Source organism: Amblyraja radiata, chromosome 31 (genome assembly GCF_010909765.2).
Source record: "Amblyraja radiata isolate CabotCenter1 chromosome 31, sAmbRad1.1.pri, whole genome shotgun sequence".
Lineage (NCBI taxonomy): Eukaryota > Metazoa > Chordata > Chondrichthyes > Rajiformes > Rajidae > Amblyraja > Amblyraja radiata.
In genome coordinates, this window is record NC_045986.1 from 28,083,321 (window position 1) to 28,109,778 (window position 26,458).

Here is a 26,458-nt window from a genome sequence, read left to right on the forward strand (position 1 = left end):
GCAGAATTGGAATTCATTTCCTGCAAAGACTACTCCCTTCCCCCCCCCCCCCCCCCCCCCCCCCCCCACCCTCCAAACTTCTAGACCAATGCCCCAACCAAGAGGGTCAAGAGTATTTTATTGTCATGGGTCCCAGATAGAACAATGACATTCTTACTTGCAGCAGCACAACAGAATATGTAAACCAGTACTAAAAAAAGACACAAAGTGCTGGAGTAACTCAGTTGGTCAGGCAACATCTCTGGAGAAAATGGATGGGTGATGTTTCGGGTCTGGACCCTTCTGAAAGTAAGGGCTGTGGGAAGGTGAAGAGTTGGGAGGCAAGAGAAGACCAGGAGCCATGAGGGCCAGCCACAAATGACCTCAGGCAGGGTGGCACCTGGTGGCTAACGGAATCAAGGGATATGGGGAAAAAAGCAGGAACAGAGTTTGGGTGATCATATTGAATGGCGACGCTGGCACGAAGGGCCGAATGGCCTACTCCTGAGCCTATTTTTCTATGTTGCTATGTCCAGGGAAGGGGTGGTCTCAAGAGGAGCAATGTGGAGAATTTTGGAACTGGTGGAATTACCAGGGTGGAGGAAGGGGACAAGGATGGAGGGGGAAGGGGGGTGTGGGGGGGGGGGGGTAAATGAGATGACGTTACTTAAAATTAGAGCCCCAATACTGGCAGCCCTGGGGGATTCCAGGCAAAAACAAGCCTTCACAATGGGAAGGGTACAATGTCCCGAAGAACAAGGGCCAGTGAAGTGGCAAAGACAGGAGGAGGTTGGGATGCCAGGGAGATATTTGGCTGCCAGGGTGGTACAGGTGGTCTTACTACACCTTCCATGTGGGTACTTTGGCCTTGTGCTTTCACATTCTCATCACAAGGGTGCAGGCCATTCGAGCGATTAAGTCTATGCCAGTTCTTAGATCAATCCCATTCCCTCCTCTATTTCTCTGCTACCCAATCTCTCTCTCGCGGTGCTAGCTCGAAGGGCCAAATGACCTACTCCGGCACCTATTGTCTAACATGGCCAACAGCACATAGCTTGGGTGAGAGTTAAAATCCAGTATTTTCAGGGGACAGTGAAGTAGGAGTAACATTTTCTGGCAACAGTGAAATAGGAGTAATATTTTCAACCAACAGAAAAGTCAGAGTAATATTTTCAGACGGTAAAGTGGGAGGAATATTTTCATACTACAGTGAAACAGGAGTAACATTTTCTGGTGACAAAGTAGGAGTAATATTTTCAGATGAGAGTTCAGTGTAGTTTATTGTCACGTGTACCGAGGTACAGTGAAAAGCTTTTGTTGCGTGCTAACCAGTCAGCAGAAAGACAATACACGATTATAATCGAGCCATTCGCAGTGTACAGATACATGATAAGGGAATACCACTTAGTAATATTTTCAGACCAGTGGAGTAGGAGTAATATTTTCAGGGGACAGGGAAGTAGCAGTAATATTGTCAGGCGACAGGGAAGTCAGAGTAATATTTCCAGACAAGTGCAGTCGGAGTAATATTTTCAGATGACAGCGGAGTAATATTTCCTGGGGAAATTGAAGAAGCAATATTTTGTGGCCTCACCGAAGTAGGAGTAATATTTTTTGACGATGGTGAGGTAGGAGTAATATTTTCAGGCAACAGTGAGGTAGGAGTAACATTTTCAGACAGCAGTATGAAATAATAAATTGTGGGTCAGAGCAGATTGATTCCGCAGATAAACTGTGTCGGGTAGAACGCAATGTAGGCAAGTTCTGTAGGGAGTACGTCCAGAAATAATGCAATTACAAATAAATCCAGACAATCTCCTTTGAAGATGTGTGCCAATTTCCGAATTGGTCCAATTTCTGAAACTACTTCAACGCCAGGAGATCTCAAGAGCGCAAACTATTCATTGGAAGCTCATCGCATCTGCTTCTGTTCTTTGGCATTGTGAAGCCATTTGGCAGCAGGACATCCCGCATGTGATCACCTGTGGCCTCCGGTGCGTCGGTGAGACCAAGCGTAGACTCGGCGGCCGTTTCGCCAAACACTCGCGCTCGGTCCGCCAAGGCCTGCTGGATCTCCCGGCTGCTAAACATTTGAACTCCCCGTCCCATTCCCAGACTGACCTCTCTGACCTGGGCCTCCTCCCTTGCTATGGCGAGGTGACACGCAAACTGGAGGAACAGCACCTCACATTCCGCTTGGGTAGCTTACAACCCAGCTTCAGTATTAGACAATAGGTGCAGGAGTAGGCCATTCGGCCCTTTGAGCCAGCACCGCCATTCAATATGATCATGGCTGATCATCCCCAATCAGTACCCCGTTCCTGCCTTTTCCCCATATCCCCTGACTCCGCTATTTTTAAGAGCCCTATCTAGCTCTCTCTTGAAAGCATCCAGAGAACCGGCCTCCACCGCCCTCTGAGGCAGAGAATTCCACAGACTCACCACTCTCTGTGAGAAAAAGTGTTTCCTCGCCTCCGTTCTAAGTGGCTTACTCCTTATTCTTAAACTGTGGCCCCTGGTTCTGGACTCAACCAACATCGGGAACACGTTTCCTGCCTCTAGCGTGTCCAAACCCTTAACAATCTTGTATGTTTCAATGAGATCTCCTCATGAGATCCAATGAGATTAACATCAAATTCCCCAATTTTAGCTAACCGCTAACAACCCCCCCCACCCCATCTATCCGCCTCCCCTGTCCCACCTGGGCTTGGACCTATTTCTCCCTCCCCTCCCCTCCCCCCCCCCTCCCCTCCCCTCCCCCCCCCTTCCTTCCTCTGGCTTCACAATTTGCAACTCTTCAATACTTCAGTCTCACTTTATTTTCCCCCATCTCTGGCCTATGTCCAACCATTTGCCAATCAACACCCCCACCCCCCCCCACCCCCCACACTGCCTGTGGTCATCTATTAACTACTGTGCCTTGGCCAGACCACCCTCACCTCGAGCTTTCTTCCCCTCACACCTTCCTACCCGACAATAATTCTGAAGAAGGGCCCCGACCCAAAACTTCACCAATCCACGTTCTCCAGAGATGCTGTCATAGAAACATAGAAATTAGGTGCAGGAGTAGGCCATTCGGCCCTTCGAGCTTGCACCGCCATTCAATATGATCATGGCTGATCAGACATGGCTGTCTGATCCTCTGAGTCACCCCAGCACTTTGTGCCTATCTTTGTAACCCGGTATTTATACCAGGTTACCCTTAGTGCTGCAGTAACAGAAGCTCACAGAGTTACTCCACACACACCACGGCCATGTCATTCACTGCAGGGACGGAAATCAAAACTTGACACCAACCAGCCAGAGGAATTTTAAATGGTACACAAAAATGCTGGAGAAACTCAGCGGGTGCAGCAGCATCTATGGAGCGAAAGAAATAGGCAACGTTGCCTATTTCCTTCGCTCCATGCAAAGAGTTGAACAATCTCCACTATAGGAAATAGGCAACGTTTCGGGCCGAAACCCAAAGGGTTTCGGCCCGAAACGTTGCCTATTTCCTTCGCTCCATAGATGCTGCTGCACCCGCTGAGTTTCTCCAGCATTTTTGTGTACCTTCTATTTTCCAGCATCTGCAGTTCCTTCTTAAACAGAGGAATTTTAATTATCTTCGCACCCAGCCTGACCCTACTCAAAGTCACCTGAAGGAGAACTGGGGGGAAAGATTTGCTTTGTTTCCCCATCATCTCCATTGATCTGGGCTGGAGGACCATCACCTTAATAAGTTCATAGGTTTGAGGAGCAGAATTAGGCCACTCGAGTCTACTCTGCCATTCAGTATGGCTGATCTATCTCTCCCTCTCAACCCCATTCTCCTGCCTTCTCCCCATAACCCCAGGCACCTGCACTAATCAAGAATCTATCTCCATCTTTAAAATACCCAATGGTCTCAATGGCCGTCTGTGGCAATGATATCCACAGATTCACCACCCTGTGACTGAAGAAATTCTTCCTCATCCCCTTTCTAAAGGTGTGTCCTTTGATTCTGAGGCTCTGGCCTCTGGTCCTAGACTCTCCCACTAGTGGAAACATCCTCTCCACATCCACTCTACCCAGGCTTTTCACTATTCGGTGAGTGTATCCACCATTTGAAGGCAAGACCAGTTTTTGCCTCTGTTCACCCCAGTCGAAGGTACCCTGTGAAAACAGATCACGCCAACAACTCATCCCACAGCTCCGGGCACTCTCTCTCTCTCACTCGTTTTTTACTGGTAAGATCTCAGTGCACCTCAACATTGTTCTCTCTCTCTCTCTCTCTCAGGGCATAGTGTCGCAGAGAGGCCCACTCTCTCCCTGCCTCCCACTTCCCCCTCTCCCCTCCACACCGCCCCCCCACTCCCTTCTCCCACAGTCTGACTTTAGTATCATTGGGCACCGAGGCTTTGTCTTTGGGGACTGGCTACTGTACCAGGGGATCGCTGGTCGGTGCAGACCCAGTGGGGCCGAAGGGCCTGTTTCCGTGCTGTATCTCTAAAGCCAACGGTGAACTACGGAGAAGCCAGGATGCAGAGTGAAGCGTCTCACCTTCCTTTGTCTTCTTGTGTTCACTCCGCTCCTTCTGCAGCGAGCGCTCCAGTCTGGACCGATGCTCATACACGACTGCACAAAGAAACACAGCGTCAAACACCATGGATCAATGAATGGCAGGTCACAGTGAGATTCTTTGTTTTGCCGACCCAAGGTATGCGAAGAGTGGCCACATAAAGGGCACCGACAAAGTTGCAAAGTATTTAAATTTACCCAAAGCATTTTTAGCACAATCGATTTGTGATCCCCCTTAGTTCTCGACGGTTCCTCCTATGTTCTCCAAGCCCCCCTCATGACAGTTCTACATTAGTTCTCCTCCCTGTTCGACCCCCCCGCCCCCCCAACATGGTAGCCCCCCCACTCTGGGTCCATCATCCAACGCTTCTCGTCAATCCCGTGCTCTCCACAGGGATGCGGGACCTTAGCTACCTCTACCCCCCCCCTCCCCCCCAACTCCCACCACGTCTGTGTGTGGGTATGCATGTGTCAGTGTGTGTGTGTACATGTATGTCAGCGTGTGACAGTGTGTGTGTACGTGCACCTGTGTGTTTGCGTGTGTGTATGCGTGTGCGTGCGCATGCGCCTGTGTGTGTGTGTGTGTGTGCGTGCACCTGTGTGTTTGCGTGTGTGTATGCGCGTGCGTGCGCATGCGCCTGTGTGTGTGCGCGGGCGTGTGTTGCTATGTAGTATCCCAGCGCCTGCACCTTGCCACACTTGTGCATACATGACAATAAAGTTGGCTCGACTTGCCCCGCCTCTCCTTCCCCCTCCTCCCTCCAGCACTGGGGGCGGGGGAGTCTCACCCCAGGCTCTGCAGGGAGCAGCTGAGAGACTCTTGACCCCTCTGTCCATTCTCCTCCACAGACGCTGCCCGACCTGCTGAGTTCCTCTAGCATTTTGTGTTTTGCTTGAGTAAAAAAAAAAAAATTCAAGGCAGCTGCAGTCAAATCAGCTCCTCAAAAATGGGCTTTTCAGTGTGAAGGATGCTGGCACACATGTGCCCAGTAATCTTTAATATTTAACTTATTTCAGTGAACATTAGCCAACATTTGGCTGCGGTTCAAGCCAGGATTGATCTACCTATGCTTCTAAATCAGCGAGGATCAAAGCAATATAAAAGCAGCACAGTTCAGCAGGTCGATCTGGAAATAGATACAGGATAAAATCAAGAAGGGCAGAAACCACACAGCACAGCTTTCAACATCTGGACTTTAACTTCAGTGAGGAAGCAGGCCCTTCGGCCCACCGAGTCCACGTGGGCCAGTGATCACCCTGTACACTAGTTCTATCCTATACGCTAGGGAGAATTTACCGTAGCCAAATGATCTACAAATCTGCACATCTTTTGCGAGTGGGAAGTACCCGGAGAAAATCCACCTGGTCACAGGGAGAACGTGCAAACTCCATCCGTAATCAGGATCCACCCCGAGTCTCTAGCGCTGCAAGGCAGCAACTCTGCCGCTGCAGGCAAGAGTTCCATAGGGTGGTGGGTTCCTGGGACATGCGGCCAGGGATGGTGGTGCAGGCAGATAAGATAGTTGCAATCATGAGGTTTTTAGATAGGTATATGGATATGCAGGGAATCGAGGGATATGGACCATGTGCAGGCAGATGAGCTTAGTCTAACACGGCATCACGTTTGGCACGGACATTGTGGGCCAAAGGACCCATTCCCCTGGGGTACCTTTCTATGCTCTATGAAACACAAACCAGAACACATATCGCAATGGTGACACAGCTTGGATCTTAAGCAAAAAAAACAAACTGCTGAAAGATCTCAGCGGGCCAGGCAGGCACCAAATTGCAGTGATTTAGACGGCGTGTAGTTATGGTTATTCTCGGTGTGATGAACTGGAAAAACAAGATTCCTCGGTTTTTTCCATTTGTTAACTCATTCTGTGCCCTGGGACTTGTATTTAAATGCAAGGTGTTTTAATTGAAGGTTGCAGAAGTTGTGATGCACGAGTATGTCTGGCTTGACTGCCCTCGTGAATGGGGGTCAGAGGGAACTGCAGATGCTGTCATCTTAAGCAAATAAACAAACTGCTGGAGTAACCAAGCGAGTCAAGCAGAATCTAGATAGGCTTAGATAGAGTGAATGTGGAGACGATGTTTCCACTACTGGGAGAGTCTAGGACCAGAGACCATAGCCTCAGGATAAAAGGATGTACTTTAGAAACATAGAAAATAGGTGCAGGAGTAGGCCATTCAGCCCTTCGAGCCTGCACCGCCATTCAATATGATCATGGCTGATCACCCAACTCAGTATCCTGTACCTGCCTTCTCTCCACACGCCCTGATCCCTTTAGCCACAAGGCCCACATCTGGCCCATGTGGCTAAAAGGATGTACTTTAGAAAGGAGGTGAGAAGGAATTTCTTTAGTCAGAGGGTAGTGAATCTGTGGAATTCATTGTCACAGAGGGCTGTGGAGGCCAAGTCAAGGGATATTTTCAAAGGCGGAGAATGACAGATTCTTGATTAGCACGGGTATCAGGGGTTATGGGGAGAAGGCAGGAGAATGGAGTTGAGAGGGAAAGATAGAACAGCCACGATTGAATGGCAGATTAGACTTGATGGACTGAATGGCCTAATTCTGCTCCTGGAACTTACGAACTTTTCTGAGGAGGGAAAATAGACTTGGGACCTTTCTGCAGACTGATTATAGTGGGGGGGGGGGGGTTAGAAAGCCGAGCTTATGCTTTGCATGATCTTTTGCAAACTATCATTTGCTCAATCTCCTATCTGGCTTCATCTTAGTGTAGAACTTTCCATCACCAGAGCAGCAACGGGTTACTCACCCCCCCCCACCCATGTACTCCGACACTTGTTTACATTGTCTGGGTCTAACTTTTAAATCTTCCCCAGGAGAGGGCCCTGTGAGCGCTTGGCTTTCAAGCCTCACGCACTGTTCCCCTCAGCTGCACGCGTGCACACAGCTATCCCCATCCCCCCCCCTCTCTCCCCTCTCTCCACAATAACACTCATTAAAGCTCGCAAAAGGCACAATCTTTTCCGACTGGAATCTTTGAAAGTTCAACTTAAGATCGCAGGTTGCACAGCTAACACCGCAGGAGTGTGCAGGAAGGAACTGCAGATGCTGGTTTAAACCGAAGATAGGCGCAAAAGGCTGGAGTAACTCAGCTGGACAGGCAGCAGCATCTCTGGAGAACATGGACAAGGTGACGTTTCGTGTCGAGACCCTTCTTCAGACTGGTTTGGGGGATACAAGGGAAAACGAGAGATGCAGAGAGATAAAAGAACAATGAATGAAAGATAACTTCAGATGCTGGAAAAAAAAATGGAAGGTAGACAAAAATGCTGGAGAAACTCAGCGGGCGAGGCAGCATCTATGAAGAGGAGGAGATAGGCAACGTTTCGGGTCGAGGTCCTTTCTCTCCAGGGATGCTGTCTGTCTGTCCCGCTGAGTTACTCCAGCATTTTGTGTCTATCTTACTTGAGATCCTCATCAGTCTGAAGAAGGGTTTCGGCCAGAAATGTTGCCCATTTCCTTCGCTCCATGCAGCCGTTCACAGAGACACGTAGTGCCCGGGGGGGGGGGGGAGAACATTGAACAATTTCACGTCAAAAGATGGGAAACGTACCATGGGTCAACGCGAGGATGGTTCCCTCAGGCACACAGGTGGATACTGTTAACTTAAGTGAATATTGGTTCGTAAATTGGAGCTGTCATAGAGTCGTACAGCATTGAAACAGGCCCTTCGGTCCAACATGCCCACGCTGACCAACTTGCTCCATCTACACTAGTCCCACCTTCATATGTTTGGCCCATGGTGGACAAAAGTGCTGGAGAAACTCAGCGGGTGCAGCAGCATCTATGGAGCGAAGGAAATAGGCAACGTTTCGGGCCGAAACCCAAAAGGGTTTCGGCCCGAAACGTTGCCTATTTCCAACGTTGCCTATTTCCAACGTTGCCTATTTCCAACGTTGCCTATTTCCAACATTGCCTATTTCCTTCGCTCCATAGATACTGCTGCACCCGCTGAGTTTCTCCAGCATTTTTGTGTACCTTCGATTTTCCAGCACCTGCAGTTCCTTCTTAAACAAATTACTTGAGGAGATGTTCCTTACTTCGGTCCTACCCGAGGAAGCGGTTGTTGTTGGTGTTGTTGTTGTTTTTTGCTAGCGCTCCCTGAAATAGAATTAGTGCATGAAAACTTCCAAAGTTTTCTGACCCCAAATCCACCCCTTTGCTCGATCATTGATGAACGCTGTACTCGGTAACCCGGGCGACGAGAGAGAGAGAGCCCCCGGGGCACCGGAGATCAACAGGAGCAAAGATCCAAGTCCTTTCTCTCCATAGACGCTGCCTCACCCGCTGAGTTTCTCCAGCATTTTTGTTTTTGTTTTTTTGGTCTGACCTGCAAAGAAGATCTAAGCGTTGCGGGTTTACAGCGGAAACCCCGAGTATTGTTTGCAGGATAAGTTTTGTCGGCCACTATTTCAGCAATGTAAACATCTCAAAAAAAAATCAGCGATAATTCACACCATTCGCCACAAAGGAAGGGCGAGCGCTCTCGGAAAGTGAACTTTTCACTTCAGAGTCTTGCATGCAGAATCAGGGACCCGATTCGAGGCGTCACTTCAAGAGTCAAGAGCGTTTTATTATCAAAAGTCCCAGTTAGAACAATGACATTCTTACTTGCAGCAGAATATGTAAACACAGTTATACACTTGTCCGCGGTACACAAAAAAAAATGCTGGAGAAACTCAGCGGGTGCAGCAGCATCTATGGAGCGAAGGAAATAGCCAACGTTTCCTTCGCTCCATGCAAAGAGTTGAACGATCTCTACTATAGGAAATAGGCAACGTTTCCTTCGCTCCATGCAAAGAGTTGAACAATCTCCACTATAGGAAATAGGCAACGTTTCGGGCCGAAACCCTTTGGGTTTCGGCCCGAAACGTTGCCTATTTCCTTCGCTCCATAGATGCTGCTGCACCCGCTGAGTTTCTCCAGCATTTTTTGTGTACCTTCGATTTTCCAGCATCTGCAGTTCCTTCTTATACACTTGTCCATATCCTCCACAGATGCTGTCTGACCCGCTTACTCTAAACACTGCCATGCCCCCCACCCACCCCCAACGTATTATAGTCACCGGATGCTTGTCAGACAACCCCTACCAGCCGTGTCCTGTGCTCGTTCAAACTCCTGGGTGAACCCGTCCTATCGTTCAGTCAGACCCACCTTGTAACTGAGCCGAGACGGATTCCTGCTGCTGCTTGTATTTCTGGGCCAGCGTCTCGGCGCTGCGCACGTTTTCCTTCAGGTGGGTGTAGGTGTACAGCCCGAGCCCGAAACAAAGTACAACTAGGAAACAGAAGCCCGTCTGGAGAAGTCCCTTCTGCCGCCTGGAGCACATCCCGTTGCCCATGGTGGACATGGAAGGGGTTGGTTATTCAGCCGGCGCTCGCTGCTGTAAACATGGGTTTGTTACTGCGATTACTCAGCGATTCCCCGCGTCTCTTCAGCCAGCCCTACAACCCTGCAATGGAGAGAAACCAGCGTGCAGGGGCTGGCTGGCGGAGTGAAGTCACTCGGCTCAAACAACTCAGCCCGCGGCGGCTCAGCTCAGCTCAGCTTCGATACATATTAAACTGATACATTGAGGAAGTAGCGTGACTGACGCCGCCGCCGCTCAATCAGCCCCGGCGCCGACACTTTGTAGCCAGTCGGCGATGGGGTCGGGGGCGGGACCGGGACCTGCAGAGATTACCGCGGCCTGCTCTTCCTTCTTTCGTTTTGGGGGGTTTGTTGTGTCCCCGGTTGTCGGTGGCTCAGAGTGGCTGCAACTCCCCCCCTCCTCCTCCCTCCCTCCCCCCCCTCTACATCTGCTTGAAACTGCCGGCGCCATCCAGCTCTGGGAGAGCGGAGCTGCATCCCACGCTCGCCCTGACCATTCTACCCCACCTCATTCAGTCTTTATTTCTTTATGAATACTGTGTTGTATTTTTATTAGTGTGCTGCAAGGACATCAGAATTTCCCCTGAATAAGGGGATTAATAAAGTATCTATCTATCTATCTATCTATCTATCTATCTATCTATCTGTCTATCTGTCTATCTATCTATCTGTCTATCTATCTATCTATCTATCTATCTATCTATCTATCGTCGCCTATTTCCTTCGCTCCATAGATGCTGCTGCACCCGCTGAGTTTCTCCAGCATTTTTGTGAACCTTCCTTCATACACTCATAGGTTATAGGGGAAGAATTGGCCCATCAAGTCTACTCCGCCATGGTTGATCTATCTCTCCCTCTCAACCCCATTCTCCTGCCTTGTCCCCATAACCCCTGACACCCGTGCTAATCAAGAATCTGTCAATCTCTGCCTTAAAAATATTAATAATAATAATAATAATGGATGGGACTTATATAGCGCCTTTCTAATACTCAAGGCGCTTTACATCGCATTATTCATTCACTCCTCAGTCACACTCGGTGGTGGTAAGCTACTTCTGTAGCCACAGCTGCCCTGGGGCAGACTGACGGAAGCGTGGCTGCCAATCTGCGCCTACGGCCCCTCCGACCACCACCAATCACTCACACACATTGACCTCCACAGCCCTCTGTGGCAATGAATTCCACAGATTCACCACCCTCTGACTCAAAGATCCTATAGCGGAGCAAGATAGACCACTCCTGCTAAATGCAATGGGCTGACGTGTAGTACACAACGGAGCGGAACGTGGGCCTTTTTTTCATCCATTTCAGTAACCGGACCCGACCCGACCCGACTCTCAACGTTGCGGGGGAACAGTTTGTGTTAATAAATTAAAATTCTGAAAATGAGGAGAAGATTTTTACCAAAGAACTTTTATTTTTACGAGGATGTTTCCGTAACCGGCTTCCGTCTCCGCACTAGTATCTTTGCTCCGCTACGGGATCTTTGGTGCGGAGACGGAAGCCGGTTACGGAAATGGGGCCTAAAATTACCCATGAATCTGCCCATCACCGTACTATGTCTTTTTCGTCGAGTGGACTATCTTGCTTGCTTTAGGATCTTTGCTCTGACTAAAGAAATTCCTCCTCATTTCCTTCCTAAAAGTACGTCCTTTTATTCCGAGGCTGTGCCCTCTGGTCTTAGACTCTCCCTCAAGAGGAAACATCCTCTCCACATCCACTCTACCCAGGCCTTTCACTATTTGGCATGTTTGAATTGAATTGAATACATTTTTACTCGGCAAGTATGTATACATACAATGAATTTGCCTTGGTGCTTTGCTCGCTAGTAACAAAACAATATACAGTAGACAATTAAACATAAAACATTATAATTTAAACGTGTGAAGAATTAAATAAGATAGCAGAGCTAAAGGAGGCAACAGACTTTTGGCTGGTGAGTAGGGTTACTGCTTAACAGTGAGGTGCCCCCCTCTTCCTTCTAAACTCCAGTGAGTTCAGGCCCATTGCCATCAAACGCTCATCATATGTTAACCCAATAGTTCCTGGGATCATTCTTGTAAACCTCATCTGGAACCTCTCCAACGCCAGAACATTCCTCCTCAGATATGGGGCCCAGCTGCTGATGGATTTGTCTGGCAAATATGTCAGACAAATGGTTTGTGCCACGATGCACTGATGGACTGCAAATCTTATAGAGGTGTATCAAATAACGCCCTTTCCTATCCATGCCCCTGTCCAAATGAGCACATGGATGTCATGAACAAACAGCAGATGAAACAATAACTTCCCACTAATTCAAGCCCTCCTGCAATGTAACTATACAATGTACCATCAAAGCCTGGTCCAAGCTGACTGGGCACGTTTCCACCTCCCTGTTCCCCTTGAAGGCACCCGGGTAGACAAATCAATTGTTCTTTTATCTCTCTACATCATCGTCTATATCTCTCATTTCCCTTTCCCCTGACTAGTCTGAAGAAGGGTCTCGACCTGAAACGTCACCCAGAGATGCTGCCTGCGCGCTGAGTTACTCCAGCTTGTTGTGTCTATCTTCGGTTTAAACCAGCACCTGCATTTCCTTCCTGAACAAATTTGCTGGAGACCTTCCTGCTGGTCCTGACTTGGGTCTATCTTCCTCTGTTTGCAAACTTCCTCTGTTGGTCCAAACAGAACAGCTGGATAACCAGGGCGTCATGGTGGCACAGCGGTAGATTTGCTGCTTTACACAGCGCCGGAGACCCAGGTTCGATCCTGACTACGGGTGCTGTCTGTACGGAGTTTGTATGTTCTCCCCATGACCGCGTGGGTTTTCTCCGAGATCTTCGGTTTCCTCCCATACTCCAAAGACGTACAGGTTTGTAGGTTAATTGGCTTGGTGTATGTGTAAAGTTGTCCCTAGTGTATGTAGGATAGTGTTGATGTGCGGGGATTGCTGGTTGGAACATGTTTCCATGTGGGCAGGTAGGATTAGTATAGATAGGACACCTTGGTCAGCATGGGCAAGCAGGTCGATGGGGCTGTTTCCATGCTATATGACTCGATACTCTCATTGACGAGCCACGAGGTGCTATGTACTTTCCCAGCTGCTCTGTCTCTTGAACAGTCATGGGATAGTGATTCCCATGATGAGGATGTCACATTTTTCAAGGAGGCTTTGAGACTCTGCGTGATGCATTAGAGTGCATGGTGGTTGACATGATCCCCCTTTCAGAGATGGTTTGACGATCGATGGAAGGGACATGGGCCTGGGATAGACACAAAATTCTGGACTCAGCATCTCTGGAGAAAGGGAATAGGCGAAGTTTTGGGTCAAGATCCTTCTTCAGTCTGAAGAAGGGCCTCGACCTGAAACGTCACCTATTCCTTTTCTCCAGTGGATTTGGAAGGTTGATGGAAAGACATAGTAGGTGATAGCTCTCCAATGCTTAGAACATTGAATATGGAACAGTACAGCACAGGAAGAGGCTCTTTGGCCCACAATGTAAGTGCCGATCATGATACCAAAACCAACTCTTATCTGCCTGCATATGATCCATTCCCTGCTTAATGTCAACTCGAGGTCGATTCATCAAAACTTCGTAAACCAACGAGGACAATGTGCATGGGTGGAAGTCTAACAGGATGTTGAATTTTCCTTCACAATCTGTGAAGAAAAGTCAGGGGAAAAAAAAGAGGATCAACAAAGGTTAGATTACTACCCGGAGGCAAAATATGGATTGTTTTTCTGTCTACCTGTGGTCTTCAGACATTGTGTTATGTCAAATAGAATTAAATAATTAAACCGCACAGACATTTCCATTTCCGTGCACAGTAGAATGAGAAGTGCTGGCACAATGCCAAACAAGCACAGAGAACATTTGGGTCTGGTCCTTTGATGTTCTTTGCAGGAAGAATGAGCAAAGTATGAAATGGTTTCCATATAAAACCAAACTCACAGAAGTTTGGAATTTGTACGTTCTCCCTGTGACCGCGTGGGTTTTCTCCAGGTGCTCTAGTTTCCGCCCACATTTCAAGTACGTGCAGGTTTGTAGGTTAATTGGTTTCGGTGAAATTGGAAATTGGCCCTATTGTGTGTGATAGAACTATGTATGGGTGATCGCTGGTCAGCTTGGACTCAGTGGGCCGAAGGGCCTGTTTCCACGCTGTATCTCTAAACTAAATTAAATCAAACAAAATGAAGAGTGGCTATGCTGATGGGATCACACTGTGCAATATTTCTAGTGGACTGAATGACCTTTGGTATATTGACTTTGATAAAAAGGAGACATCAATGCTTTTTTGTTTAGTTTAGTTTAGTTTCGTTTAGTTTAGGTTTGAGATACAGCATGGAAACAGGCTTTTCGGCCTACCGAATCTGCACCGACCAGCGAACGCCACGCATTAACACTACCCTACACACACTAGGGACAATTTACAATTTATACCAAGCCAATTAACCTGTACGTATTTGGAGTGTGGGAGGAACCCGACGCGATTACGGGGAGAAAGTACAAACTCCTTACAGTCAGCATACGTAGTCGGGATCAAACCCAGGCCTCTGGCGCTGTTTGCGCTGTAAGGCAGCAACTCTACCGCTGTGCTGCCGAGCTATCCAATCAAGATGTGTGCCTTCCTCTGTCAAAACCAATGTCCCTTTAAACTTCATCGAATGTGTATATTAGTACTGCATGTATGGTGCCGATGCATAATTCATGTTGAACTGTGTGGTACTTCACCAAGCTCACTCATGCATGCAATATATTAATGATACCAACCAATCACAATTTATTCACGAGGGAAACAAAACACCACAGCAGGTGAAAATATGTACTTCATTTTGGGGACCTGCGTTCAAATCCAACCTCGTTAATGGAAAAAAACAACTTTTTATAAAACTTTTATCACGCACCTCTAACATAAGAAATGCCAAGTGACTTAAGAGATGCTTATTGCTTCTACTGGTCTAATGTGAGATGTTTGGGGAATTTCAATCTATTTGTTAGTGAATATTGTCGTATGAGCGGTGCCGAATTTGGCATTCACGACTGGTCATGTCCAGAACGGCCCGAGAATAGCTAATGCAACAATGTGGCACAGGAGAGTGTACAGGAGCTGGAGCTGAGATGTAGAGGAGATAGCAGGCAGGGAGTGGGTCTGGATCGGGACTGTCTGTACCAGACCTGCAGCGCCTTGATGTCGATACGGTGAATATGAAATTAGATCTTCAACATCAACTGCTCCCCAGGTGAGTACATAACAAAAGGGATGTAAATCACTCCTGATAGCATCCTGATTTCACCCTGCATATACAAATTTAGCTTTATCTTTTATTGATATCCGCTTACTAATATTTTCAGAAATGAAACCAAAAGCAGATTCGCAGAGAACTTACGGATTTCACAAATACCATCAATGCAGGTGAAATTAATAAAAGACTTGTTTATTGTCACCTGTCATTGAGTTATTATCTGTGTTGAAAAACGTCCACAGCTTTGAAGAATAATTGTAGAAACTAGGAACTGCAGGTGCTGGTTTTTACAAAAAAAAGATACAAAGTGCTGGAGTAATGCCCCCGTCCCACTTAGGAAACCTGAATGGAAACCTCTGGAGACTTTGTGCCCCACCCAAGGTTTCCATGCGGTTCCCGGAGGTTTTTGTCAGTCTCCCTACCTGCTTCCACTACCTGCAACCTCCGGCAACCACCTGCAACCTCCGGCAACCGCACGGAAACCTTGGGTGGGGCGCAAAGTCTCCAGAGGTTTCCGTTCAGGTTTCCTAAGTGGGACAGGGGCATTAACTCAGCGGGGCAGACAGCATCTTTGGAGAACATAGATAGGTGATGTTTCGGGTCGGAACTGATTGTGGTGGGGGAGGGGGGGGAAAGAAAGCTGCAAGGGAGGATGGGCAGGACAAAGCTTGGCAAATCTTCTTGTGTATGGCGTGCACAGCCTAAAGTTGGAGGTCAACTCGTTCTATTTGATCTTTTGTTTGTGCACGTCGAGTTGATTGCATTAGTCGAAACAGGGTGGACCACGTGAAGGTTGCAATCTCCCACCCCAGCCTGGCAGATAATAGCTGGATACAAGTGGGGGCAGTTTTTGATGGGCAGACAGCTGGACAAAGGACAAAGGACAAAGGAAAGTTGTGAGAATAAATGTTGGAAGGGTTGCGAATTGTGAAGCTAGAGGAAGGAATGGAGGTGAAAGGGGAGGGAGAAGGGGAGAAATATGTGCGAGAACAGGTCGGGCATTGGGGAGGGAGGAGGGTTAAAGAAAGAGAGTGGAGGAAGAATGGAGGGGGTTGTAGTTAGCCTCTTCCTCATCATTGAGGATAACTTGCAAACATAGGGCTACACACCCTGGAAACAGGCCCTTTGATCCAACTTGTTCATGCCGACTAATTTGGTAAGTCCCATTTGCCTGCATTTGGCCCAATATCCCCCTAAACTCTCCCTTTCCATATAAATCTGTTCAATTTACCTCTGCTCCAGTTTCATAGATCGCGAGGTGGCTGATGAGGCCAATGGGGAACTGCAAACTCCTCCATAGATGGGGCAAGTGGGATGTGCGGGTGGGAGATTATGCACTCCTTCCAGCACTTAGACTGGGCTTCTTTGTAACCCATATGGGCCAAATGTGGGCAAATGGAGCAAACTTAGATGGGGTATCTTGGTTGGCCCATATTGGGCCCAAGTGCCTTTTTCCATGCTGCATGACTTTTTATTCAATGACAACAAAACTTGGCCTTGTGGCTATAAATGGGCCAGGCTCTTAGCTGCCTTGTATGTGCAGTCACCAGGGGCAGCATTGTGGCGCAGCTGGTAGAGCTGCTGCCTCACAGCACCAGAGACCTGGGTTCGATCCTGACTTGTTGGGGTCTCTATAGAGTTGGCACATTCACCCGGTGACTGTGTGGAAATCCCCTCTGTAAATTGCCCCTCGTGTGTAGGGAGTAGATGGGAAAATGGGATAACACAGAACTTGTGTGAATGAGGGGTCGATGGTTGGCGTGGACTCAGTGGACCTTAAGGCCTGTTTACATGTTGTATCTTTCAATCAAATTCAATATCCAAATCTCGTCTGGATATTTATTTTCCATTTCTGCAAAGTTTGTATATGAGTAGGCAGTGTCTGTGGCTTAAGGCAAGGTAATAAGCAAAGCATTTTCTTGAATACTGCTCAAAATAAAAAATGTAGAACGTAGAACAGTACAAGGCATGTTCAACCCCACTGGCACTCAGTGATCCTGCTGAACACGATGCCAAATTAAACTAATCTCCCCTGCCTGCACATGATCCATATCCCTCCATTCCCTGCATATATTCATCTAAATGCCTCATAAACGCCACTATCTTCGAGTGAACATCTGGGAAGAACGGAGGGGAGGCTGGCTGGACTATGGTGCCTTCCTCACCTTGGTGCCACTGTGTTATGTTGTGTCGTGGACTTGCAGTGTTTGTGCTTTTTTTTAAATTCTATTTTATTTTTAATATGTTTTATTATTTATTATTATTTATTTATTTATTATTTTTATTTTTTTATTTTTATGATACTGCCTGTAAGGGAAATTCATTTCGTTGTCTCTAACTGAGACAATGACAATAAATTTGAATACAATACAATACAATACACTATCAGATCTGGCTCCACCACCACCCCTGGCAGCGCGTTCCAGGCACCCACTATCCTCTGTGTAGACAAACTTGCCCCACGCATCTCCTTTAAGCTTTGCCCCTCCTGAGACAAGGCAGACTAGTCTTTCGCTATGTCCTCTAGTCGTTAACTTATGCCCTCTATTCTTTATGAGTGTTGGTATCCTCGTTGTGGGTAAGTAATTTTATTTTTAGAAGCAAATATTATTTTTTAATATAATTTTAGTTTTAGAAGCAAAATATTATTCTCTCCTACACCAGAGCCCCTAAGCATCAGAAATGCAGATAACAGCACAAAATATTCACAATGTCAAACGTGGCTCAATTTAACAGGCACCAAAAAAAAAACCCCCATTGGATCTGTCAGCAAAGAGGATTGATAAATGGTTTAATATTTGAGCATAGTTTGCGGCACATTCAATGTGGTTTCTGATGCTGGTGAATACTTTGCAGTTTCCATTCATCCACTCACTTATGCTTTCATAAACAAGATACTATTTCCGAGCTAGGTCCATAAAATGTTTTATAATACACTTGATAATAATCTATCCTTCATTCAAATTCTGCACATCGTTCATCTCCACTTCCTTCATTGTAAATTCAGATGGTAATAATTTGAATGTGATCTGCCAGTGTAGATTTGCCACACTGTAGCTGCTTATTTTTTTTACCATGTCCTCTCTCACCAAGTCCACAGAGCATAGAAACTAGAGCAAACACCGGGTGCTGGAGGAACTCAATGGGTCAGGCAGCATCTGTGGAGGGGATGGACAGGCGACTTTAGATTTTAGAGATACAGCACGGAAACAGGCCCTTCGGTCCACCGAATCCATGCTGTCCAGCGATCATCCCATTCACTAGCACTATCCTGCACACCAGGGACAACTTTACCGAAGCCAATTAACCTACAAACCTGTACGTCTTTGGAGTGTGGGAGGAAACTGAAGCCCGATAATGAAGGGATACGAATGAGCAGTTTCACTGTTCGCATCCATATATCCCTTTGTTATCATCTCTTCCACAGCCAACAATGGACCATTGTGGGCTCCACCTTTCCTTGGTCATCGGCGTTGGCTCTGAGTTGTTCTGTACCTTTTCATACCTCTAGTTTCCCTTTTTATCCTCTCTCGTTTATCATATTGTTTACAGTGTACTATATTTACATATTCTGTTGTGCTGCAGCAAGTAAGAATTTCATTGTTCTATCTGGGACACATGACAATTAAACACTCTTGACTCTCCCCTGACCCTCAGTCTAAAGAAGGATGCCGACCTGAAACGTCACTAATTCCTTTTCTCCAGAGATGCCGCCAGACCCGCTGAGTTTCCCCAGCACTTTGTCCAGCATGATGGACAGGACTGCCTTCACCATTCTCTGCAGGCTCAGGCAGTCAAGAAAGTTCAGGAATTTGTACATCCGTCTGAAGTGGGAGACAGGGCCTCAGTTTAACATCAAACGTTTAACACCATATTGCAAGATGCAATGTTTCATCCTCGCTACACTGATGTATCAATTGGGTGATCGAGTCTCTGGCACAGGAGTTATACATACAACCTACGCACTCCCAGATGAGACACAGCAGGGACAGGTAGAGAAGGGGTTTTGCCAACCAGGGTCCTCAGCATTGCATATTCCTGGATGTTGTCTTGGACAGAGCATATTGCATGTGAGTGAAATATCAAATGAATTCAAACAGCCCAGCGCTGCATTTTCCTACTGAGAGATAGGGAGCATTAATTCCATTAGTTCAAAAAATAATTGAGCTCTAGAGGACGATGCCAATCAAGTGAAAGTAATCCCACACACTAACACCGTGTGTAATTAAGGATTCAGGTGAGTAAATATCAATTGTGCAACAAAATCATCTTCATCAGGCGATTCAGTCCAATTCATCGTTCAGAAGGGCTTGTGAGATGCCTTAGTGGTGCATCTGCTGCCTCACAGCTCCAGAGATCCGGGTTCGATCCTGACCTCAGGTGCTGCCCTTGTGGAGTTTGCACATTTAACCCTCTGGTCGCGTGGGTTTCCTCCGGGTGCTCCAGTTTCCTCCCACATCCCAAAGACGAGCGGGGTTTGTAGGCAAATTGTCCCTCTGTAAATTGCAGCCTTTGCGTAGGGAGTGGATGAGAAAGTGGGATGGCGTGGAACTAGTGCAGACGGGTGATCGATGGTCGGCGTGGGCTCGATGGTCCGAAAGGTCTGTTTCCATCCTGCATCTTTAAACTAAACATTGCATTGAACTGCATTCCTATGCTGTACTCTTCAATGTTCAATAACCAGCCTCAAACCAATCCATCCACTGTCCATCTCGAACAATTACATATTTAGCCCAACAAAAAACATTCAATATCACTGATGCTCCCAACTATCGCAGGCAGCATATGTCTGTTCAGTCTGCCCAACTTGGTAATTGGTTCATAAAAATGGCTGGAAAAGTTCCTAGATCATGTTGTTTCCTTCATGTTAGAAGTTGATTGAAAACATTTACAAGTTGGCCACAGTCCAGTATTAGCATTTTGTAGACTTCCTTGACAGTTTGCAGAGAGCAGTTGCTCATAGGCACACAGACGTTTGACTGGGCCTAAAAATATTAGTTGCCAGGAGACAAAGGGGGCCCACTTCATCAGGGGCCCACTTGATATAGGGGGCCCACTTCATCAGGGGCCCACTTGCCATCGGGCAAGCTGACACCCTGGCCACTGTTTGAAGTCACTTATATAGGTCTGTCAATAGGATGGTCAGGTGGTTATGGTGCTTACAACCCAGTAGAATTAATATTGATTTCTCTAACTTCAAGTAACCCGTGCATTCCCTCTCTCTCTCCATCCCTCCCCCACCCAAGTCGCACCAGCTTCTCGTTCTCACCTAGCAATCAGCTAACAATGGCTTGTTCCCTTTATCATCGTTAGTTTTTTGCATATCTTTCATTCATTTGTTCTACTGTTTATATCTCTTGTTTCCCTTTCCCCTGACTCCAGTCTGAAGAAGGGTCTCGATCCGAAATGTCACCCATTCCTTCTCTCCAGAGATGCTGCCTGTCCCGCTGAGTTCCTCCAGCATTTTGTGTCTATCTATGTTGATATCCAAGCAGATATCTACCAACTGCAAAGGGCGGTTTGGAGGGAAGGGGTAGCTTCCTTTTACGGACAGCAAAATGGGGAAATCACTTGTGGTATTCAGACATCATGACTCGTACAATTATCTCATTACTCAGTAATTTCTAAAAGAATTGGCAATTACAGCAGAGGACAACTAAACGGTCCATCTCTGGAATCGGTGGCATTAACAGTCAGATTTGCATTTAACGCAAGAATTGCAAGCATTTCTATATGTGTAAGGAGGAACTGCAGATGCTGGTTTATTCTCTGTACCGGATGAAGATGGTATTTGGAAGATATTCAAACTATTATAAATTCACAGATGAACTAAAATTTGCTGAGAACGCATCTAAAGTCAAGATATCCCTGTGTGTGGATTGTATATTCTAGACTTGGATTTGGTGGGCCGAAGGGTCTTTTTCTATGCTGTACCTCCCTGTGGCTCTAAATACCATGTTAGGAGGAAGGCGGTGCATTGAAGCAAGGTCATGGGAGATAAATCATGTAATCTGCTCACACTCTCCCCAACAGTTTAATAGAATGAAGCTAATTAAAAACACGGAACATTTTAAGAAGCTCCAGTGTGAAAAGTGTGTTGAACGACACAAATGCAAGAGTGATGGTGAACAGGAAGACATAGAAACATAGAAACAAAGAAACATAGACATTAGGTGCAGGAGTAGGCCATTCGGCCCTTCGAGCCTGCACCGCCATTCAATATGATCATGGCTGATCATCCAACTCAGTATCCTATACCTGCCTTCTCTCCATACCCCCTGATCCCTTTAGCCACAAGGCTAACTCCCTCTTAAATATAGCCAATGAACTGGCCTCAACTACCTTCTGTGGCAGAGAATTCCAGAGATTCACCACTCTCTGTGTGAAAAATGTTTTTCTCATCTCCGTCCTAAAAAATTTCCCCCTTATCCTTAAACTGTGACCCCTTGTTCTGGTCTGGACATCAATCATGGAAATTCTGGACATATTAAACACCCAGGCAACCCATGGATTAATACCAAACCTGCGTTAGGACAACGGGTTAGATAATTCCCAGGGAATGAAAGTTATTTTCTGGAATTTGTAGCCATTTTTATGTGGAAAGGAGTTAGTTTATCACACAGACTCAGGTTTAAATATGTTTTTCCAAAAGTAACTTGCATTCACTAAGTTTAAAACAACTAAAAGTTGGCTAAAAAGCCAATAAACAGAATTAGGGGTGGCGTAAAGGCTTAGTTAGGGGCGGCACGGCAGGGGCAGTGGTAGAGCTGCTGCCTTACAGCGCCAGGGACCCGGGCTCGATCCTGACTACAAGTGTTGCCTGTACTGAGTTTGCACGATCTCCCCGTGACTGCGTGGGTTTCCTCCCACATTCCAAAGGCGTGCAGGTTTGTGGATTCATTATCTTCGGTAAATTCTCCCGTGTGTGTGTGTAGGATAGAACTAGTGTACGGGGTGTTTGTTGGTCAGCGTGGACTCGGCGGGTCAAAGTGCCTGTTTCCACGCTGTATCTCTGAACTGAAACGAAAACTAAAAGTATTGAATGTGTTCTGCAAGGGATTGCAGGCAATAGACTTCGTATGAGTCTTTGTCAGCAAATGCAATTTTTTTTTAGGCCCCCCTCGGTCGTGGCTGACCATGGGTGTCTCCAGGGTTGGAGGACGCCTGTGCGTGACTTTGTTTAACGTGGGGAGACTGGTGCACAGACAGCCACCACACGGTCCTTGACAGATCTAGGTCAGCATCCAGTGGCATGGAGTCCAAGACGACCGGAGACCCTTTTCTGCTGCAGCCTTCATCCGCCTTCCCAGCCGTTGTGACGCTCCACTAAGGTCAGCCATCGTCCTCCGCCTGTTCCACCGTTGAGGTCTTGGTTGGATTGGCTCTTTGTCAGAGTCCTCCCCCTCGACCTTACCGCAATGGGTGGCCCTACCAGGAGAATAGCTCCAGACGGCATCGCTCTCAGGATCTCAGGTCCACACAAGCTTCTCCACCACGACAAGGTGACAATCCACGGAGAAGATGGAGCAAATGCAATTGCACCCTTAGTAAGCATACGGTTGGATTTTATTACTGTTTGGTTTGGGAACAGCTCTGCCCAACACCACAAGAAATTGTAGAGAGTTGTAGATGTAGCCCAGTCCATCACACAGACCAGACTCCCCACCATTGACTCCATCTACACTTCACACTGTGAGAAAGTAGGAGTCTACTCCCTCCCAGAGTGTTCCCCTTTACCCACTGAATTGGAAGGACATCTTTGGGTCCTAGTTTTGGCATTAATTTCTGAACTTAGGGCTAACGGAATCAAAGGATATGGGGAAAATGCAGGAACGGTGTACTGATTTTGGATGATCAGCCATGATTATATTGAATGGCGGTGCTGGCTCGAAGGGCCGAATGACCTCCTCCTGCACCTGTTTTCTATGTTTCTAACTGTGTGTCTAACTGTGGGACAGGGAACATATTCGCCTTGTGTTTGCCATGTCGGTAATTCTAACACGTTCATTAATTGGCCTGTCATGTAAGTATTACCACAGTTTAGACGGGTTTGTCCCCAGGGTATCGAGCTATTTGTATATAACACTGACATGTTTACCCACATCCTTCTCTCCAGCTTCATCAGAGTTGGATTTCTGCACTTGAAGGACTGTTGGTTAGCAAAGAGAAAAGGATACAGGTGAGGATTAGATATGTTTTGTGAAAAGGGCTGATATAATTATAGGGCTTTGCACAGTCATAAAATACTGTGGAACAGCATCCCTCTTCCCATCAGAACCGACCCCTCCATCGACTCCTTTAAGTCGAGACTTAAAACTCATCTCTACTCCCAAGCCTTTCTTGACGTCCTCTGAGCGAGGACTATATGTATGTAGTGATGTGTGTATTTAATCCATGAACTACTGTTGTATAATGTTAGTACCTCCACCAATGTAATGTAACGAGACTTGACTTGATAAAACATCACGCAAGCCATTTAACGTATATGGTTATATTAACAATACCACTTCAAAGAACAGACTGTTCATTAGTTTAGTGAAGTGCAGTGAAATTGTCGGCTAGGTTTAGTTTAGTTTATTATAGTCACCTACACCGAGGTACAGTGAAAAGCTTTTTTGTTGCGTGCTATCCAGTCAGCGGAAATACTATTCATGATTACAATCAAGCCGTCCAACGTCTAGTGCAAGAGATAAAGTCCGATTAAAGATAGTCCAAAAATGCTGGAGAAACTCAGCGGGTGAGGCAGCATCTATGGAGCGAAGGGAAAAGGCAACATTTCGGGTCGAGACCCTTTGGGTCATTGGAGTGTGTGAGGAAACTAGAGAGCACCAGGAGAAAAGCCACGGGGGTCACAGGGTGAATGAACAAACCCCGTACAGACAGCACCCGTAGTCAGGATCAAACTCACGTCTCTGGCACTGTGAGGCAGCAGCTTTATCCCACAGCTCTATCTTACTGCAACACTGCTTAGGTTTATTATTGTCATGTGTACCTGAGGTACGGTGAAAGGCTTTGTTTAGTTTAGTTTATCATCGTCACATGTACCGATGTACAATGAAAAGTTTTTTGTTTGCGTGCTATCCACCCAAAGAAAAGATTATACAGAAATATAATCAACCCCCCCCCCCCCCCACAGAGCATGGATATAGGATAACGGGTACAACATTTAGTGCAAAGAGAGTCTTCAAGAGAGGGCTCTTAAAAATAGCGTAGTCAGGGGATATGGGGAGAAGGCAGGAACGGGGTACTGATTGGGGATGATCAGCCATAATCACATTGAATGGCGGTGCTGGCTCGAAGGGCTGAATGGCCTACTCCTGCACCTATTGTCTATTGTCAAAGACGTAATGTTGAAGTCTGATAAAGTTCAAAAGTCTCCAAGGAGGTAGATGGGAGGTGAGGGCCACACCATAGCTGATGAGAGGCAGTTGCCCGATAACAGCTGGGAAGAAACTGTCCCTCAATCTGGAGGTGTGCGTTTTCAAACTTCTGAACCTCCTGCCTAATGGAAGAGGGGAGAAGAGGAAGTGACTGGGGTGAGACTGGTCCTTGATTGTGCTATCCAAACAGATCAAATAATACTACACATAAATACATTCAAGTCAAACTCATGTACAATAGGTTGAGTGAAGGGGGAGATACAGAGTGCAGAATATAGTTCTCAGCATTGGGGTGCATCAGTTCCATAGACAAAGTCAAATGTTCTCAATGGGGTAGAGGTGAATCAGACAGTATCCTAAGTCAAGTCAAGTCAAGTTTATTCGTCACATACACATACGAGATGTGCAGTGAAATGAAAAAGTGGCAAAAAAACACACAACAGAATGGAACAGAATCACATATTACATATTTGTGGGAGGATTATAGAAGGACTGTTCAGAAGCCCGATAACAGAGGAGAAGAAACTGTTCCTGTGTCTAGTGGTGCGCTCGTTTAAGCTTCGGTACTTTCCGCCAGACAGGAGATGACTATATTAATTCTTTGCGACATCTGCCTTGTTCTAGTGATCCCAAAACGCAACGTGCTGATGTGATATGGCGGAACACCCCGTCCAGGTGTTTGCGTACGGCTTGCTCGTGAGCTGCGGGATTTTGGGGAACGCCGTAGTCATCTGGATCGCGGCCGACTCCACCCGGGAGAACCGCTACCTGGCCTCCTCCGACCTCATCCTGATGAACATTGCCGTGGCCAACCTGCTGCTGTCCCTCACCAGGAACACCCTGCTCCTCTTCTTCGACGCCGGCTACTCCGTGTCCTTCACCGACGTGGGGTGCCGGATGATGATGTTCGTCTGGACTTGGCTGAGGTCGGCTAGCATCTGGGTCACCCTCAGCCTCAGCATCTTCCACTTTGTCACCATCAGGGCAAGCCGCACCATGCTGCAGAAGCTGAACGAGAGGAACAAGATTGCAAAAGCCATGGTGATCGAGTGGGCTCTGAGCTTTGTCTACTCCAGCGTTGCCCTGGGCTACTCATCCAATACAAAGACTAACAGCACCAATAATCTAATGTTGATCAGTAGTACCATTAGGCCACTGCTTGGCTGTGTGTGGACATTTCCAGATGATACCAGTGGTCTTATTTACACAATGATCTCAGTTGTTATACATGAAGCAATCCCAATAAGCCTAATGATTCTTGCAAACGCTGCCACCTTGTTGTTTCTCTACAAGCACTACAGAAAAACGCAGGATGTTGTGTTTAATAATAATCTGATCAGCACTGAGTGGAAAGCAGCCAAGACCATCCTGTACCTGATTTTGTTGTTCATTTTTTGTTGGGGCACGCACGTGTTATCAATAAATTATTATAATTTTATGGGCAGCCCCTCCACCCGCTACATGCTGATTATCGCCAGGTTTTCAGCCTCGGGGTTTGTGGGCTTCTACCCACTGGTCGTAGCGACAGGCCACGGCAAATTGAAAAGGAAAATGGCCAACATCCTGAGGTGTAGGTGGCTGAAGTCTCTCAATCAGTGACATGACCACTCTGCCAGCACAAAGCCAAGAGTTTACAGTTTAGTACAGGGTGATACAGCGCGGAAACAGGCCCTTCGGCCCACCGAGTCCGTGCCGACCACCGATCAATGATCCCCGTACATTAGCACAATCCATCACACTCCAGGGACCATTTACAATTTTACTGAAGCCAATTAACCTGCAAACCCATACATCTTTGGAGCATGAGAGGAAACCAGAGCACCTGGAGAAATCCCACGTGGTCACAGGGAGAACGTACAAACTCCGTACAGACAGCACCCATAGTCAGGATCGAATCTGTAAGGCAGCAACTCTACTGCAGCGCCACT

General features: G+C 47.0%; 2 protein-coding genes across 4 annotated transcripts in view; one reads left to right on the top strand and one right to left on the bottom strand.

Annotated features, from left to right (window-relative positions):
• LOC116990544 (Golgi integral membrane protein 4-like) overlaps positions 1-10,053 on the bottom strand; it is a 32,662-nt gene extending 22,609 nt beyond the window's left edge. For 2 of the 3 annotated variants that reach the window (XM_033048316.1, XM_033048315.1), the window contains exons 1-2: positions 9,708-10,053; positions 4,501-4,575 (exon numbers count right to left, since the gene is read on the bottom strand). In XM_033048316.1, the coding sequence (XP_032904207.1) occupies positions 4,501-4,575; positions 9,708-9,903 (271 nt within the window). In that variant the 5' untranslated portion in view covers positions 9,904-10,053. The remainder of the gene's footprint in view (positions 1-4,500; positions 4,576-9,707) is intronic. The other variant, XM_033048317.1, reaches the window with a different exon arrangement.
• A 15,131-nt stretch (positions 10,054-25,184) lies between these two features.
• On the top strand, positions 25,185-26,129 carry LOC116990308 (olfactory receptor class A-like protein 4). Its single transcript, XM_033047815.1, has one exon. The coding sequence runs from the start codon at positions 25,185-25,187 to the stop codon at positions 26,127-26,129; it is 945 nt and encodes a 314-aa protein (XP_032903706.1).
• Positions 26,130-26,458: the final 329 nt, after the last annotated feature.

What these genes read in the sequence shown, in the direction of transcription:
- LOC116990308 (XM_033047815.1), top strand. Translation starts at nt 25,185, where the DNA reads ATGGCGGAACACCCCGTCCAGGTGTTTGCGTACGGCTTGCTCGTGAGC.